Raw genomic sequence first — 16,064 nt, 5'->3', positions numbered from 1 at the left:
GAACATCATTTATTATTATAACACATTAAGGTAATACATATAGATTTCCCATGAAACAAATATTTGCATGATCCGTGTATGAACTATTTATGCTCCTTTCAGGAGGGAGATGCGTTCCTTGTTTGAGGCGGACATAGGAGCATAGCTGCTATATACATAACTGTTCTATATTTGTACTCTGAATGCTATATTGAGGTTACAAAACAAGGAACACTGTGTATATTTCACCTGGAGATAGATTGGTAAAAATATGAAATTAAACAAGATCCAAACTGAACATGAAACTGAAAAGATTAGGCATGAAGACCTCAATTAGTTTTTAAAGGTCATAAAATTTGCTACTCATGAAAAATGAAAGAAAATTGCTAAACGTGTATTGGCGTTTGAATACGTCATGAATAAATTGACTTATTTTGAATACAAAGTGGAACACTAACACTGAATAATTCAATAATTTCCAACAATTTAGTAGTAATCACTGTCGAAGTCCAATTTTGGAGTTATCAAGTTTTTTCGAAGACCTTTCAATTTAGGAAAAATCAAAACATCTCACAAACGATAACTTTTAAGCGTTAGACACGTTCCATAAGCTTGGGCTCCATATTCCCATGCAATATGAAAATACAGGGTGTTTGCCCATTTACACTTTTTCGGGACATATATATTTCGAAAAAAATAGTTCGTTTTCTTTATTTCAATGATATTTTTTATTTCGAATATAAATTTGATGAAAGAAACGAATCTGCAACTCAAAAAAAAATTAATGGAGGGTTATATACTGGTATTATACATACACAATGCCGAATTTCAAAATAAAAGAAAAATTTCAATTTAAAATTATTAATCGAAGCCAATTACAAAACCTTAACTAACTTATTCTTAACTACCGTCACTGATTATGATTTTTTTACTCACTCTTCAATTTAAATATATACAGGCTGTTCCATGTCAGACGAACTACCCCGTATATTTCTTATCCCATAGTGATTGGAAAAATTTCCTGAAACACGTCGAATGATTTTGTTTGACGTATATTTGAGGCTTGAACGAGCAACTCCTCAGAAGGGTTGCTTAAACCCCTCAAAATCGAATAGGGGAGAGGGATTGAGTGGTACTTCATTTGAAAGGTCTCGGAAGCTTATTTATAATGGTGTATAATAATTTTGATGAACCGTTTTTGGCTAGAATCAACTTTTTAGCTCGAATGACCCACCCCGTATAATTCTTATCCCATAGTGATTTTGTTTGGGGGACATCTTTTGACGTATATTTGAAGCTTGACGAGCAACCCCCTAAGTGGGTCGCTTCAACCCCTCAAAATTGAATAGTGGAGAGGGGATGATACTTCAGTTGAAAGGTCTTTTATTTATATATTTATTCAACATACAAACAGGAACCCCAATAGAAATACATCCAATTACAGGGGTCCACAACAAATTATGTAGATAATGATCTAGTTAACACAGTCAACAACATAGAAGGGAAAAGAATGCATAAAAATTTTTTTATGCATAATTATGACATATATGTTAGAATTAATAAAACACGTGGTTGATACTTTTTATTCACAAAGTAAGATGGCGGTCGGTTATCTAGCACGTGGAGGTGCTCTAACACAGGGTCAGGTACAAAGCGTATCGCCGGACAAGATAGTTCAAGTAAGTCTGTTCGGCCTGTGCCAAAGAGAGAGCAGGTAACATTGGAGCACAGAGTTCACAGAGCATAGGTTCTATACTCTTATTCTTCCTTCGACATTCGTCGTCGGACATTATCAGTATATTTTAAGGGGGATCAAATTAACATTTGCTAACACGGCCATACTGACCACTGAAACGTCCTCGTTTCACTTACTAGGCATAAACAATATCTTAATATCAAACAACATTGTTAAAGGGTGCTTGTAAACATAAAACAGTTGAATCTTTGTGTACATGGCTCTGTTTGATGCGCTGGCTCGCGCTGCGGCATTATTATAGGTGGAAAAAAGAGCCAAGCGAGAAAAAAACCACCACCGCTTACTGTTTACAGATCAAGTCAACAAAACACTTGGAATTTCAAAAGTTGATAAAATTGTCATTTACAACATATAAACTGTTAAATTAGGTTTGTGACATTGCACATAAGTTAGCCTCTACTAGGGACTCCCGTCCGGGCCTTACTTGTCAATTGCACAGAAGTTAGCCTCACTAGCGACCTCCCGTCTAGGCCTTACTTGTCAATATCACAACTGTGAAATTGAACAGAGGTTAGCCTCAACTAGGGACTCCCGTCCGGACCTTACTTCTCAATTGCACAGAGTTAGCCTCACTAGCGACATCCCGTCTGGGCCTTACTTGTCAATATCACTAATGTAAAATTACACAGAAGTTAGCCTCTACTAGGGACTCCCGTCCGGACCTTACTTGTCAATTGCACAGAAGTTAGCCTCACTAGCGACCTCCCGTCTAGGCCTTACTTGTCAATATCACAACTGTGAAATTGGACAGAGGTTAGCCTCAACTAGGGACTCCCGTCCGGACCTTACTTCTCAATTGCACAGAGTTAGGGGCACTAGCGACATCCCGTCTGGGCCTTACTTGTCAATTTTACATATTCGTATTTAAAGTACCGAAAACTTATCATGGAATTTCAAGTGCTTTGGAAAACATTCAACATAAAATGAACATGAGACAATACAATGGATCATAACATAACAATAAGAATCTCATAAGGAACAGTATAGGACATAAAATCTGATGGACATGAGAATATTTCACTTCATCATGGCGCATCATTGAAACTAGCACTCACTCATCACTATTTGCTTTTTTTAGGCCAAGATCTCATTGGTTCTATTCTGGACTCCTACTCTTCTCAAGGCATATAGATCGTTTGGTAGGACTGCTTGCACTTCGAAAGGTCCAATAAATGTTGGCTTCAGTTTTTCTTCATTCGATAGATGTCACCTTCATGGAAATTTTCTGATTAACATCAATCGGTAACCTAACCTGATGTTCGAGACCTGCCAGCGTTATACTATACTCCTGGATTGCTCAACGGGAACATTTTACATTCTTGAGAGCGCTTGTCTTGTGTAAATCTTCATAAGAATTCACGTACAAAACAGATCAAACTTTTGCAATTGGTTTCGATTTTCCTGAAACATAACAAAGCGCCAGTATCTTATTTTCACTAGGTATGTTTCGACTAAGTTAGTCGACATGCTTGAAAATTTTTGTTATTTGACAATATTCGATTTATTCAATACTTTACTAATCGCTCGTCCAATCCTGACAAGTCTAGATTCTAATCTAATGTGCTAATCGATTGTTACGAACACTGGATAACTAGAGTTTGACTGAACTTGTTTCTCTCTTTTTCTTAACAAAATAAAAATCTGCAGTATGTCCCTTTCTATCACAGAAATTACATTCAAGACTGGAATTTTCACGATTAGAATTAAAACAACGTTTCTTTACAATAATCTAACTTTCTTTGCCTAAATTTTTCACAGTTCCTACAATTCCCATGAAAGGTTTTGTCTGATTCTGTTTTCAGTAGCTGCTTCATTTTTCTAGTTTTCTACTATTATCCACTAATATGGAGCGTCGGAATCCTATGAAGAAGGCAATTTCAGCTGCTGCATTTTATTCTTAGATTCTTGCACTAATAATCTATTCTAAACTTCTACATTTGTGATATCATGTGCTATCAAGCTCAACACTATTTCCCACGGAAACTTTTCACAAAGTTTCCTGATCGAATTCAACTTGGCATGAGCATACTCTACTAACGAACTAAAATTTGCACTACTTATCAACATGCTAGCTTTAAGCCTCGTGGCCTGAGTTCCTTTCTCAGGGAACGCTATCTCTAAATTCCTAGAAAATGTTGACCAATTTCTAACTATCGGTTTCCAATTTTGATAAAATTTGGCTGCACGGCCTTTCAGGGCTTGCCCACAACAGTATCAGACGTACCTGTTTACGAATTTAATTTGATCAACTTCCTCACTCCACTCCTTGGTTGAAAAGGATGTATCGTCGGGGTCAAACTGGGCTAACGATAATTATGCGGTCACCACGTGGTCGGTGTCGTTCCTTAAACTAAACATGTTGGCTAGCAACTCCATCATCTTCATTTGAAGTTGGGCCTGGTTCTCCATTATCCGCATTACCGAAATGGCTTCACTTTCTTCGGGAGCTTTGTTGAGATTTTGCTGGTCCATTTCGGCTTATTCTTGTAGATTCTCACAAAACACAAACGATTTTCACTCACAAAATAGGATCCTCAATTTCTTTTCTCGAAAGAAGAAATTTAATCCCACTTCTGATGTTAGAATTAATAAAACACGTGGTTGATACTTTTTATTCACAAAGTAAGATGGCGGTCGGTTATCTAGCACGTGGAGGTGCTCTAACACAGGGTCAGGTACAAAGCGTATCGCCGGACAAGATAGTTCAAGTAAGTCTGTTCGGCCTGTGCCAAAGAGAGAGCAGGTAACATTGGAGCACAGAGTTCACAGAGCATAGGTTCTATACTCTTATTCTTCCTTCGACATTCGTCGTCGGACATTATCAGTATATTTTAAGGGGGATCAAATTAACATTTGCTAACATATATAAGAAGTAACCATGCTCTTGAAAACAGCAGATGACAGATGGAAAATATCGATATTATTGATATGATGGTTATAAAATATAACTATTCTAAGAAATACAGAATTTTAATTAAGTGAAGTTCGTGCTTGAGGAAAGGAGAAAACCTCTCTACGATGATTACCTACAAACCGGACATTAAAATGAATTTTTTCCATCAAGGGAAAATCAAAATAATCGTTGACTATACGGTACAAAAACATCCCATCGAAAACAACTCTTCTCTGCTCCAAACTCATTATCTTAAACAATTTCAATCTTGTGTGATATGGACATACTGAATGACGATCACCAAATCCGAGATCAAATCTGTACTGCATAATTTTTGTAAACTTCCTCCGAACCCTCTTCAATCTGTCAATGTATTTATTATAAAAATGATTCCAAGCAGGTGTTTCATATTCTTAATTACTACGCACCAATGCGAAAAATAATAATTTGAATGTGTCCAGATTTTTGAATTGTTTGGAAACTCTTAGCACAAAACCGAGCATTTTGAAGCTTTAGCAACTATTAGATCTATATGTTTTGCAAATTCAAAAGGAAATTTGGAACCAACTATAATTCCATGATCTTTGATTTCTTTCGCTTTATTCAGAGCACAACCATTGACTGACAAGGAATGTATCAAAGGGTTCACGTTTGTGATGAATGTTATGTGTCTGCACTTCTGCGCATTCAAGAATAAAATAACGACTTGAATAGAAATCAGAGAATCTATTAAGATCGTTTTGAAAATTGCTTCGAGCAATTTTCCAAAATGACTCAAAATACAAATCGGCAGGTAATTGGATATGATATTCACTTCCCAGCAAACACAATTGCATATCATCAACGTATCATACATATTGCAACGTTACGTGTTACATAACAAAGTTCCGTACACGATCTATCCGTTATCGTTCCAACGAGAGCTCTATGTCCGCCTTTCGCTATGTATACTGTAACGAAACTGCAATATTACATGTTTGGTACACATATAGGTACTTTGTACCTTACATGCTATGTGCAAAGGATGATAGCTCTGGTACAGAACATCTGATACCAATGTGAAATATAACCTCAATAAATACAAGGACATCCAAAATTTAATGGATCGCCATATTTGATGAAATACGTACTTATTTTGGGCAAAAACTGTACCAGAACGATAATTTATTGTTAAACCTGATTGATTGTCAGTATTCATATCTGAGACTTCTTTAGTAACCTATGTCTACGATCCGTGGTTGTCTCCCGCACCGACCTAAAATTCCTTCTCATTCCGGGCTCGAACCTGCTTACTTTTCGACATCTTGTGTTCCTGAGTGGTCCCTCCAACCTATCTAGCTATGGAAACATGTGACTATTCATATAAGTGCACCATATTAACTGTATGGAATTAAAATTGCTTCTTTTATCAATGCGGAAACCAAATAATTCACAAAACTCGAACTAAAATCGCAATCTTTATGTTTTAAAAAATAACTCGAGTATTTGCTTTTCATTTGTCACACAAAATCATCAGATATACAAAATATTGTATCTCTGACGAATGGAATCAGGTTTACTATCCTTGCAAATACATATTATAAATAATAAATTTGTCATACTGATGCATGAATGTGAACATTCAGCATAATCACACAACCCTTCTTTTTCCTCCGAACGTCAATAATTGAGGTTATTCTTCTTCTTGATTCTCAAGCAGACTACTCAGCAGCCAGTGATGCCCTTGACTGAAAAGGCCTGAATATGGGCTCAGCCTGAAAGACTATGCACCCAATCTTTGTGTTGTAGTATTGCTTCTTATTCCTAATTCCTGGGTCCTGGGGCATCAGGAGTCTTGGAGTTCCAATCCCAGGTTAGGTCAACTGAGGGACATTCTTTATATCATTAATATTTTGGGATTTAATTTCATGCTTTACATGCTATAGGTGGTAGGCTAATGGAGTAAGGAAGGCAACAAGCAGTTAAGGCAAAAGCACACACAGGAACTAAGTCCAGGCCGACCAGGCATGCCACTACACTCGCAAGCCACTACTAGCAAGAAACTCAACCAGCAAATCCAGCACTTCTAGTTTTTCAGAAAAAATACAATTATATATGTTAACAGGTAAGGAACTCTCATGCAAGGAAAGTGCAGTATACAGCCCGCTACTTCTGCTCAAGTTATTAACACAACCGAAAAACAAGTGTACGATATCTCCTACCTCACCACAATCACATAAGTTTGACTCTTTAAGTCCTATTCTATGAAGGTAAGATGGCGTAAGGCAATGACCGGATCTCAAACGTAGAACGACCGTGAAGAAACGGCGTGGCCGGTTGATTTTCGAAAACCAGGGATCATCCAAAAAGGTGTTGCGAGAGGCATATAACGCATAGACACGCCCTTTCAGGGCACAGATCTGATAAAAATCGTCAATCCAGGTGTTTTTTAGTTCCCTACGGAATTCTGGCCACAGTTCTCTAGGTCCACCCGGGATGATAGGAGGACCAACCTTATATCTGCCTTGATTGGCCAACATATCAGCGATATCATTACCATGTTTATAGGAGTGGCTAGGAACCCAGAGGCACCTGACCGCAACCCCGGCCTTCCTGGCCTGATGAAGGAGTTTGAAGGTTCTTATCGTGATGCAATCCGTACTAGAACTAAAATTAGCTGATTTGAGCGCTTCCAACACACTCAAGGAATCCGACACTATCAACGCTCTGGAGATATTATGCTGCCGAATCATTTGAACAGCAGTTCCCACGGCATACATTTCTGCAGTGAATATAGACCAGTGATCTGGTAAACGGGCTGACATTTTTATCAATGGGTTTGAGTAGAACACACCATAACCTACTGAGTCCGGAGATTTGGACAGCGACGCATCTGTAAAAAATATACAATGTTGAGGAAACTTTTCCGCCACTAACGCAACAAACTCCCGAGGATTCGATATTGAAAACTTTGGAAGGCCCGAATTAATTACAAAAACTCTGTTGAGTCTAACCTGAAGGGAAATTTCATAAAATGGGATATTCTGCATGGCCTTTATGAGTTGTTTTCTGGTGGACAGGTCAGAGAATGCCTGAACAAGAGGGGGTATGGATGTACGCTGCCAGAGATGGTCCAAAACTTCATGCTGTCCAAATATCTTGCGAACTGGGTGGTCTTCCACCTGAAGGATCTTTGAAACATACTTAAACGCCAGCCACCTACGTCTGTACGCAAGAGGTTGCTGTGCTGACTCATAAATGATTGCATTAGTTGGGGTAGACTTCAACAGGGACATTGCCGCCCGCAGGACCGCATATTGTGCCCTATCAAGACGCTCCAGGTTATATTTAGAGCATCTCCCATAAAGAAAGCTCGCATAATCTAAATGCGGTAAAGCCAGTACTTTATATATTCTGATTAGTATGGCAGGATGACAGCCCCATGCTGTCCTGCCCAATGCTTTAATGATATTCAGTGCACCCGAAGTCTTAGCGCATGCAGTGGCAATCTGCCCGCCCCAGCGAAAATTGCTCTCAAGTTGAACACCAAGATATTTAAGTGAAGACTTCCAGGGGATAATCTGATCGCGACAAGACACATTAGGGAGGTCAACACGAGTCCTAGATTTAGAGAAAATCATTGCTGACGATTTTTCTGGGGAAAGTGAAAGATTCCTATCAGACATCCAAGCATGTATCCTCCCCAGGTCAGCTGAAAGCTGATCTATCATTGACTGTAAATCAGTACCACTTACAAGAAGGGCAAAGTCATCTGCAAACTGCAGGCTAACGGTACCAGGAGACAGAGAATCAGCAGGAAGGAGAGAATACAAATTATAAAGAGGAGGAGCCAACACTGAACCCTGTCCCAGACCACACGAGGGTGTCACAGGACCAAGTATGATCCCAACTGCTGGATGGGTGATGAACAATGTTCTGTTTATCAACATATGAACAATAAGCCGAATGAGAGTTGGGGGCACAGAGGCCATCTCAAGGTCACCCAGAAGCACAGAGGGAAGAACATGGTCGTAAGCACCTTTGATATCTAAGAATACAGCCATCACCCTCTCACCACGAGAGAATGCCCGATAGACAAACCCAGCGAGAAAAGCCAGACAATCGTCGACTGAACGACCCCTTCGGAAGCCAAAAAGAGGACGATCTGGGCCTATTCGAGTCTCGATGAGCTCCTCAATTCGATTTTTCACAAGTGTCTCGAGGATCTTTGTGACACACGGCATAAGGGCAATAGGTCTATAGCTGCCAGGAAGATCAGGAGATTTACCCTTCTTCAACAGGGGAATTATTAGAGTTTCCTTGCACTCTTCAGGTATTGTTCCAGAGTACAAAATCCGATTGAAGGCAGCCAGAAGGTGAAGTTTAAGAGACATTGGAGCATGTACAAAGAGCTGATATGAAATACCATCCAAGCCTGGGGCTGAGTCTCTCTTGTTTGTCAGAGCCAGAAGAAGTTCATCCAGAGAAAACGGGGGGCAGGAATCATCAGCAGACAATGAGGGCATATTATTAGGGTCAGACTTAGCAAGGCTCTTGAGTACAGAAAGCATACATTTTTTGGAAGGAGCAAAAGAAGATGATGACGTGGAACCTGAAAATTTTTTGACTACTTTCCACATTTTTTGAAGAGTTATGAAGTCGATACCTTCACAAAAAGTTCTGAAAGACGATCTCTTTTTGTTTCTCATGAGTCTTCTACAAAAAGCTCTCTTCTGCTTGACAGCTGTATAATTTTCATATGTAGGTTCATTTCGATATTTTCTCAACATCGCTCTTCTCTCCTCCACCGCCGCAGACACCTCATCATCCCACCAATGTACCTTAAAAATACCTGACACAGGAGGTTTACATTTTGGAATGGACCTGTCGGCCGCATGAGAGATCAACATGAGGATCTCCCCCAATTCAGTGCTGGCTGAATCTTTTCCAAGAAACTCACCACTGAGGCAAGATGTGTATTCCTGCCAGTTTGCTCTCTTAAGGTTGTATTTGCGAGAGGAGTACATTCCAGTATCCACTTGTCCGCCTGCAGGTCTCCCATAATCAACCAGGATAGGAAAATGATCACTCATGCTACAATCAGGGACAACAGTCCATTGCATGTTTAGAGCGATCGTAGATGAACAGAGCGCCATATCTACCGCGCTAGGGTTAACTCCAGGAGGGGTAAACCGAGTGGGGGTACCGTCATTAAGAACAATCAGATCCTCTGTCTGCAAAAACGACTCTAGAGCTGCACCATTTTGATTCATAACTCCTGAACCCCATAAGGGGTTTTGAGTATTGAGATCTCCCACTAACAAAAATTGAGGGGTAAAAAACGGAGTTAAGTTTTTGAGACACGTGACAGTTAACCTGACATCTGGAGGGGAGTACATGCAGATTATTCGAAGGGACTGAACCTCAAGTGCAAGCTTTTGCACTCTTCTTGGGAACCCTATATTATCAAGTGGGACACATCTGAACGGAAGGTTGCATCTGATTGCTGCCGCTATTCCGCCAAAACCGTCATCTCTATCCTCCCTAACCAGTGAATACCCGCGTAATGTCACACTAATATTGGAGCTAAGAAAGGTTTCGTTCAACAAGACAATGTCAGGGTTATGGTCCCTAATGAGAACTTTTAAATCGACCATGTTCTGTAGAAGTGAATGGATATTCCAGTGTAATATTCTGAGAGGAGCCATTATAAGCTTTTAAGGTTGTTAAATTGAATTATTGAATATAAGTCAATAACATAGCCGACAAAAGTTGATGGCAGAGATTTAATATATGCAACAACAATAAAAAAAAAAAAAATTGACTTGTTTACTTGTTTTATATTTATTCATTATTATTATTATTTTTTTTTTTTTTCAATAAAGACGATTAAGTGAAGCCTGGAAGGGAGACTTCCATGCTCCAGTCAAGCGGTGTAAGAGTTGATTTGGAGTTATCCACATTGTTAATATTAGCTTCTTTGTTAGAGATATCTTCGTCGTTCGAGGAGGGGGAAAGAGGCACATTTAAAGCTGACTCTGTGATAATGAGTTTTTGAGGTGGAAGAGCAGAACTAGAGGTAGAAGGATTTGAAATCAAGATGTTTGTGTTACTCGGAGTATAAGAAAACAGTGCCTGAGAGTGGGCTACCTTATCATATCCCACTGGCCTTTCTTTCCTCTTAAGTGGAGCTTTACTGAAAGTACGAGGGGAGGAGGTTTTTCGCATTTGTGTGGAGCTTAAAACAGGAGAAGTGTTGGGGGATGAGCGGTTTAAATTTGAGGGAAATTCTGAAGGTAGAGGAGCCAATTGCCTTCTAGTAGCCTGATTAGCTTCATAAAGTGAAAGATTGTGCAATGCCATCAACTCTCTTATCTTTACTTGCCGAAGGTATTCAGAACACATTTTATTATTAGCAGAGTGGGGACCTTTACAGAAAATACACCTAGGAGAGGTAGAACAGTCAATAAGATTATCATGAGACTCACCACAAGTTGAGCACCTGAAGTTACCCCTGCATTGGGTTTGTATGTGTCCAAATCGTAAACATTTACGACATTGAATCACAGGTGGAATATAAAGCGATACTTCAGTCCGTATGCTAAAGATTTCAAAATGTTTGGGTAGGGAGGTCCCTTGAAAGGTTATCAAACAGGTCCCAGAGGGAACTTGAGTTGTGACACCATTTACTTGGGAGGTACGCTTAAACCTACGAACTCTGAGAACTGGAACTTTAGGGGAAATACCGACTCCATGCTGAATGATATCCTCCTCGATAATATCTGAACCAATGTCACGTACTATTCCCATCGATGTTACCATTCGAGCTGGAATATATACATCGTAGCTATCCAATGAAAAAGTATGATTTTCCACAAACCAATTAGCTTGATCAGCCATAGAAAAACAAACCCCAACCCGTTTAAGGCCTTTCCTACATATATTTGTAACATTTAAATTAATAGAATAATTCGAATTATATATTATCTTACCAATATTCATTGGGTTGAGATTACTAATATTCGAGTTAATGGATTCGATAATAACGCAAAAAGGACCTCTATCTGAAGCGTTATATCTAAATGAATTTCTTGCATTAGTTACATTATTACGCCCGGCAATAACTTGAGAAAGATTTTCAATTTCCCTCAACAATTCAGTATCTTGTGAATCACTGGCTGTTTTGCTCAATACTGCAATTTCCTCTCGTAGGAGATTAAAATCTACAGAATTAGGGGAATTAGCTCTATCAGGGGGATCTAATCTACATAAGGCATGGTATGCCCTTGGGGAGAGAAGACTGGAGACCCGGGGTTCACCCCCGGGGCCCTCATTAGACATTATGTCCTAAGAAAAACTAGATTGCTAGAAAGAAGTACCAACTGACGAAAATACTTAATTCAGCCTAGACTTAACTAAACAACTCACCAGGTAAAAACGTAGCACAGATTAAAGGAAAAGGATTACAAGGATAAACCACCTGCCAAATCTTCTAACCTATGTAACCTTCATTTCCACAATTGAGGTTATGAAAGTTGAGTTATCAAAGTTCATAATTCGCCTATTTTGGCGGATTCGTAGATTTCCTCTATCTACGGGCGGATTCTATCCGCTAGTAGTAAGAAATTGAATAAAACAGTTTCGATAACAGCTACTTTCAGTACTGATGTTTGTACTTTTTTACGATTCAATAAATCATACCGTAAGTTTCATTGTCGGGATGACTGCTGAAAAATTAGGTATATGTTATGTGTATACTCTCATATCGTAATAATATGTATTTAATGCTCTGATTGCTACATAAAATTAACAGAACATTTGAATGAAAATTGTGCATTTATAAATTAATATACCATATACATAACATTCTCATTCAAAATGATTCATATCATAGATAATACGAAATTGATATACCATATACTTTTCATGAAAAACATAACAAATTAATGTATATGATACATAAATATTATATTATGTTTGATATGTATCACGTGAAATGAGAACGTTATGTATATGGAATATTTATTTATAAATCCACAGTTGTGTTCCAAATGTTCTGTTTATGTTATGTAGCACCCTTATGCATGTAACATGTTGGTTTGCTGGGTTTACTGTTCTTGTGGATGGGGTGATCTTCGCAAGCTTCCACTTTTTGGGAAAAACACCATTGCATAAAGATTGGTTAAATATTATCTGAAGTGGTGACACCCAGAGACTCGCAGCAAGATTGGATAAATATCGGAGAAATTGAATCCAGTCCGGGACCCTTGTCAATGCTCAAACTTTCAATTTAATAAAATTCGGAATACCGAATTTCATCCTCAGTAAAACAACTGATATTTTGATTTTACTAATATTGTTCTTATAAATAACTGGTTTATTTGGATCTTCGAAAACACCAGAAAATTATTGAGCAAATGCATTCGCTATTTCTTCACCGGACTCAAACGTGATGTCATTATGTATCATCGAATCAGGAATTTTCACACCCTTCCGATTTTTGTTTACAAACGATCAAAAATTTTTTATATTATTGATTATATTTTCTTCAACAGATGAGATGTAATTCGCATAATCTCTCTGAATAAAATGTTTTCGAAGAACAGAGAAATTTTCATAATCAGAAATGTTTCCAATTTGTATGAATTTACCATGATACCTTCTGTTCTCTCCAATTAGAGCAATTGTTTGTTCGGAAAACCAGGAAGGAAAATTTTTATTCTTGGATATTCTCAAAGGTACATGTTTCTCTATTATTGATTCCAGGATACTATAAAGAGTCTCAACATTCTTATCAACATCATCGCATGAAAGAAGATTCTCCCAGTCAAGTACTGAAAATTCTTTTGTGATACTATCATAATCTGCATGGAAAAACTTATACTTAGACATAGTTTTTTTATGATAATTCTTATTCATTGAAATCTCAATACCAAAATCCAGAGCAGGGTGATGTTGATCCTCCCTAACGAAAAGAAGCTGCGAGAATGAGTAACATGCATATTATCAATGTGGGATGCCAGAACCAAGTCCAATATTCTACCGTTATTGTTTGTATTAGAGTTATATTGCACTAAAGAATTGTAGGATATGAAATCTTTGAAATAATTATACTCACACTGCACTGCATTACATGAAAGTTCGCCATCTGGACGTACCGACCACGAGAAAGAGGGGATATTGCAATCTCCAATGAAGAGAAAATTATCCTCAATATACTTACACCTAAGGCTTGTTACTGCATTACAGTAACTCAAATAATCATCGGATGTGGTATTAGGTGGAATAATAATAATAATAATGAAAGAATAACATAAATATAATGGTAATTGGCATTATATTTTGAATAATATTAAACCCTGAATATCAAATACTGTTATTCTTTCATGAGTCACACAGGGTAAATACTTATCATTCAATACTAATAATGTTTATTCAGGCTATTATCCTTGGATATACATTCGTCATTATTACATTTGCTTAACAAGGAATTCTTCTATGGAATAGAAACAATTTTCAATGAGGTATTGTTAAATATTAGAACTGAACTGATTTTTTTGGCTTCTGACTGTATAAGGCAGTTTATTGTAAAATTTATAGGTCCAGTAATTCTGACGGTTTTGTTCTTTACATAGTCTGAAGAACTTATTTCTGACATCGAGCCGTTTCCTGGTATTATAACCGTGAATATCCGAACTAAGCGGATGATTGTTATTTTCATGAACATAATTCAGGCATTCATAAATGAATATACTTGGAACGGTCAGAATTCCAAATTTCTTGAAAGAATTTCTACAATCAGCTCGGAAGTCCAGATTATCTACAAGTCTGATAGCCTTTCTTTGAAGGGAAAAATTTTTTTTTGCATGTGTTGTGTGACCCCACACGATAATACCGTACTTAATCAAGGAGTGACAAAGGGCATGGTATGCTGTCAGCAATGTTTCCACGGATACATTAAGTGAAAGTGTACGAATCACAAAGACATTCTTGCTCAAACTTTTAGAGAGTTCTTCACAATGAACGTCCCAAGTGAGTTTAGGATCTAGATGTAAACCTAAAAATTTGACATTGTGTTTCAATTTCTCGTCTATTGGTTTTAGTGTACATACTAAGAGATTCGTTTTATCTTCATTGAGCGTATCTAATTTGATACCCTGCATATCTGACTCTTTTCCATCGACAATGACTTTTTGATGCCTATCTGAAAGATAAGATTCTATCATTCATGCTTATCTCCGCAAAGCCGTAATACTCGAGCTTAGCTAAAAGAATCCGCGGCGAGACGCAGTCGAATGCCTTGCTCAAATTCAACAATGATACGACGGTATAATCGCCTCTTTCAAACTCTTGCATTATGTAATTTATCGGTTCCAGAATAGCCGTAGTCGTGCCCCTATTCTTCCTGAAACCAAATTGGTTGTTGCAAAATAGATTGATTCTTCTCAAAATATTGAATTATCTGTATATTAAGGGCCTCTTCGAAAATTTTAGAGAAAATAGGTAATACTGAAATAGGCCTGTAATTTGACGCATTATCTTTATCTCCAGCGCCCTTGAATAGGGGCAACACTCTAGCGACCTTGAGGTCAGCCGGAAATATTCCGCTCTTAATACACTTATTTATTACTTTTGTAAGAGGTATAACAACAGTATTGATATTACGTTTCAGTATTTTAACAGAAAGTCCATAAATATCTTTCGATTTAGAATTCTTCAAAGAAACGATTTTATCCCTGACATCCGTATAAGTCACTTCCTGAAATTCAAATTTACTACATACTCAGTTTTTCTCGTTCAAAAGCAGCATCATTGGAACCCGGAATATCTTTCACTATGTTCAATGCTACATTAGAAAAGTAAGTGTTGAATTCATCAGGTGAGATACATGATGTTATGGGTGGTTTAGTTTTTCTATAGCTGTTAATGATTTTCCAACCTGCCCGAGCTTTGTTGTTAGAATTTTTCATGAAATTATCGGTAGCTGATTTTTTAGCGGAAGCCAAAGCGTTATGATACTGCTTTCTGAATCGATTTCTTAAATTCTTCATTTCGTCTGTCCCGAAATCTCTATACAGTCAAGAAAGTGCAGATGACCCCTCATAGCTCTCAAATCTTCCGTGAACCAATCGATGCCCAGCTTATTATTTTCATTCGCTTTCATCATCTTTTCAGGAAAGGAAAAATTGAATATATTCACAAAATATTCATGGAACATATGAAAACACTGATTTGGGTCATCAGTATGATCTATGAAATCCCAAATCATATCAGACAAAATTTCGTGAGCTCTATTAAATCCCCGCTGTGTAAGGGGCCTTCATTTTTTTAGAGTGGTTCTACCCCATGTACGAGGAAGTTCCACCGTAATTCGTTGACCTCTGTGATCCGAAAAAACCAAATCGATTATTTCCGATGTATGACATCCAAAATTGAAATTAATGAAAATATTATCCA

General features: G+C 37.8%; 2 protein-coding genes and 1 long non-coding RNA gene across 4 annotated transcripts in view; 1 reads left to right on the top strand and 2 right to left on the bottom strand.

Moving 5' to 3' along the window:
• The window catches only part of LOC123319122, a 72,866-nt gene that overhangs the window by 27,803 nt on the left and 28,999 nt on the right, over positions 1–16,064 (top strand). The window lies entirely within an intron of this gene.
• Positions 2,820–3,063, bottom strand: LOC123319142. Its single transcript, XR_006538454.1, has 2 exons — positions 3,002–3,063; positions 2,820–2,945 (listed from the first exon to the last, which is right to left on the bottom strand). It is a non-coding gene; the product is annotated as an uncharacterized LOC123319142 (long non-coding RNA).
• On the bottom strand, positions 6,390–12,099 carry LOC123319133. Of its 2 annotated transcripts, none has more exons than XR_006538453.1 (2): positions 12,036–12,099; positions 6,390–6,490 (listed from the first exon to the last, which is right to left on the bottom strand). XR_006538453.1 is itself a non-coding variant. In XM_044905988.1 (2 exons), the coding sequence occupies exons 1-2, from the start codon at positions 7,145–7,147 to the stop codon at positions 6,482–6,484; spliced, it is 327 nt and encodes a 108-aa protein (XP_044761923.1). In that variant the 5' UTR covers positions 7,148–7,155; the 3' UTR covers positions 6,408–6,481. The 2 variants fall into 2 exon arrangements, 1 of the variants encoding a protein (XP_044761923.1); XM_044905988.1 differs by lacking the exon at positions 12,036–12,099 and adding an exon at positions 6,830–7,155 and having other exon boundaries at positions 6,408–6,490.

Source organism: Coccinella septempunctata, chromosome 1 (genome assembly GCF_907165205.1).
Source record: "Coccinella septempunctata chromosome 1, icCocSept1.1, whole genome shotgun sequence".
Taxonomy (NCBI): domain Eukaryota; kingdom Metazoa; phylum Arthropoda; class Insecta; order Coleoptera; family Coccinellidae; genus Coccinella; species Coccinella septempunctata.
This window is presented reverse-complemented; position numbering and strand designations above follow the sequence as displayed.

What these genes read in the sequence shown, in the direction of transcription:
- LOC123319133 (XM_044905988.1), bottom strand. Translation starts at nt 7,147, where the DNA reads ATGTTGGCCAATCAAGGCAGATATAAGGTTGGTCCTCCTATCATCCCG.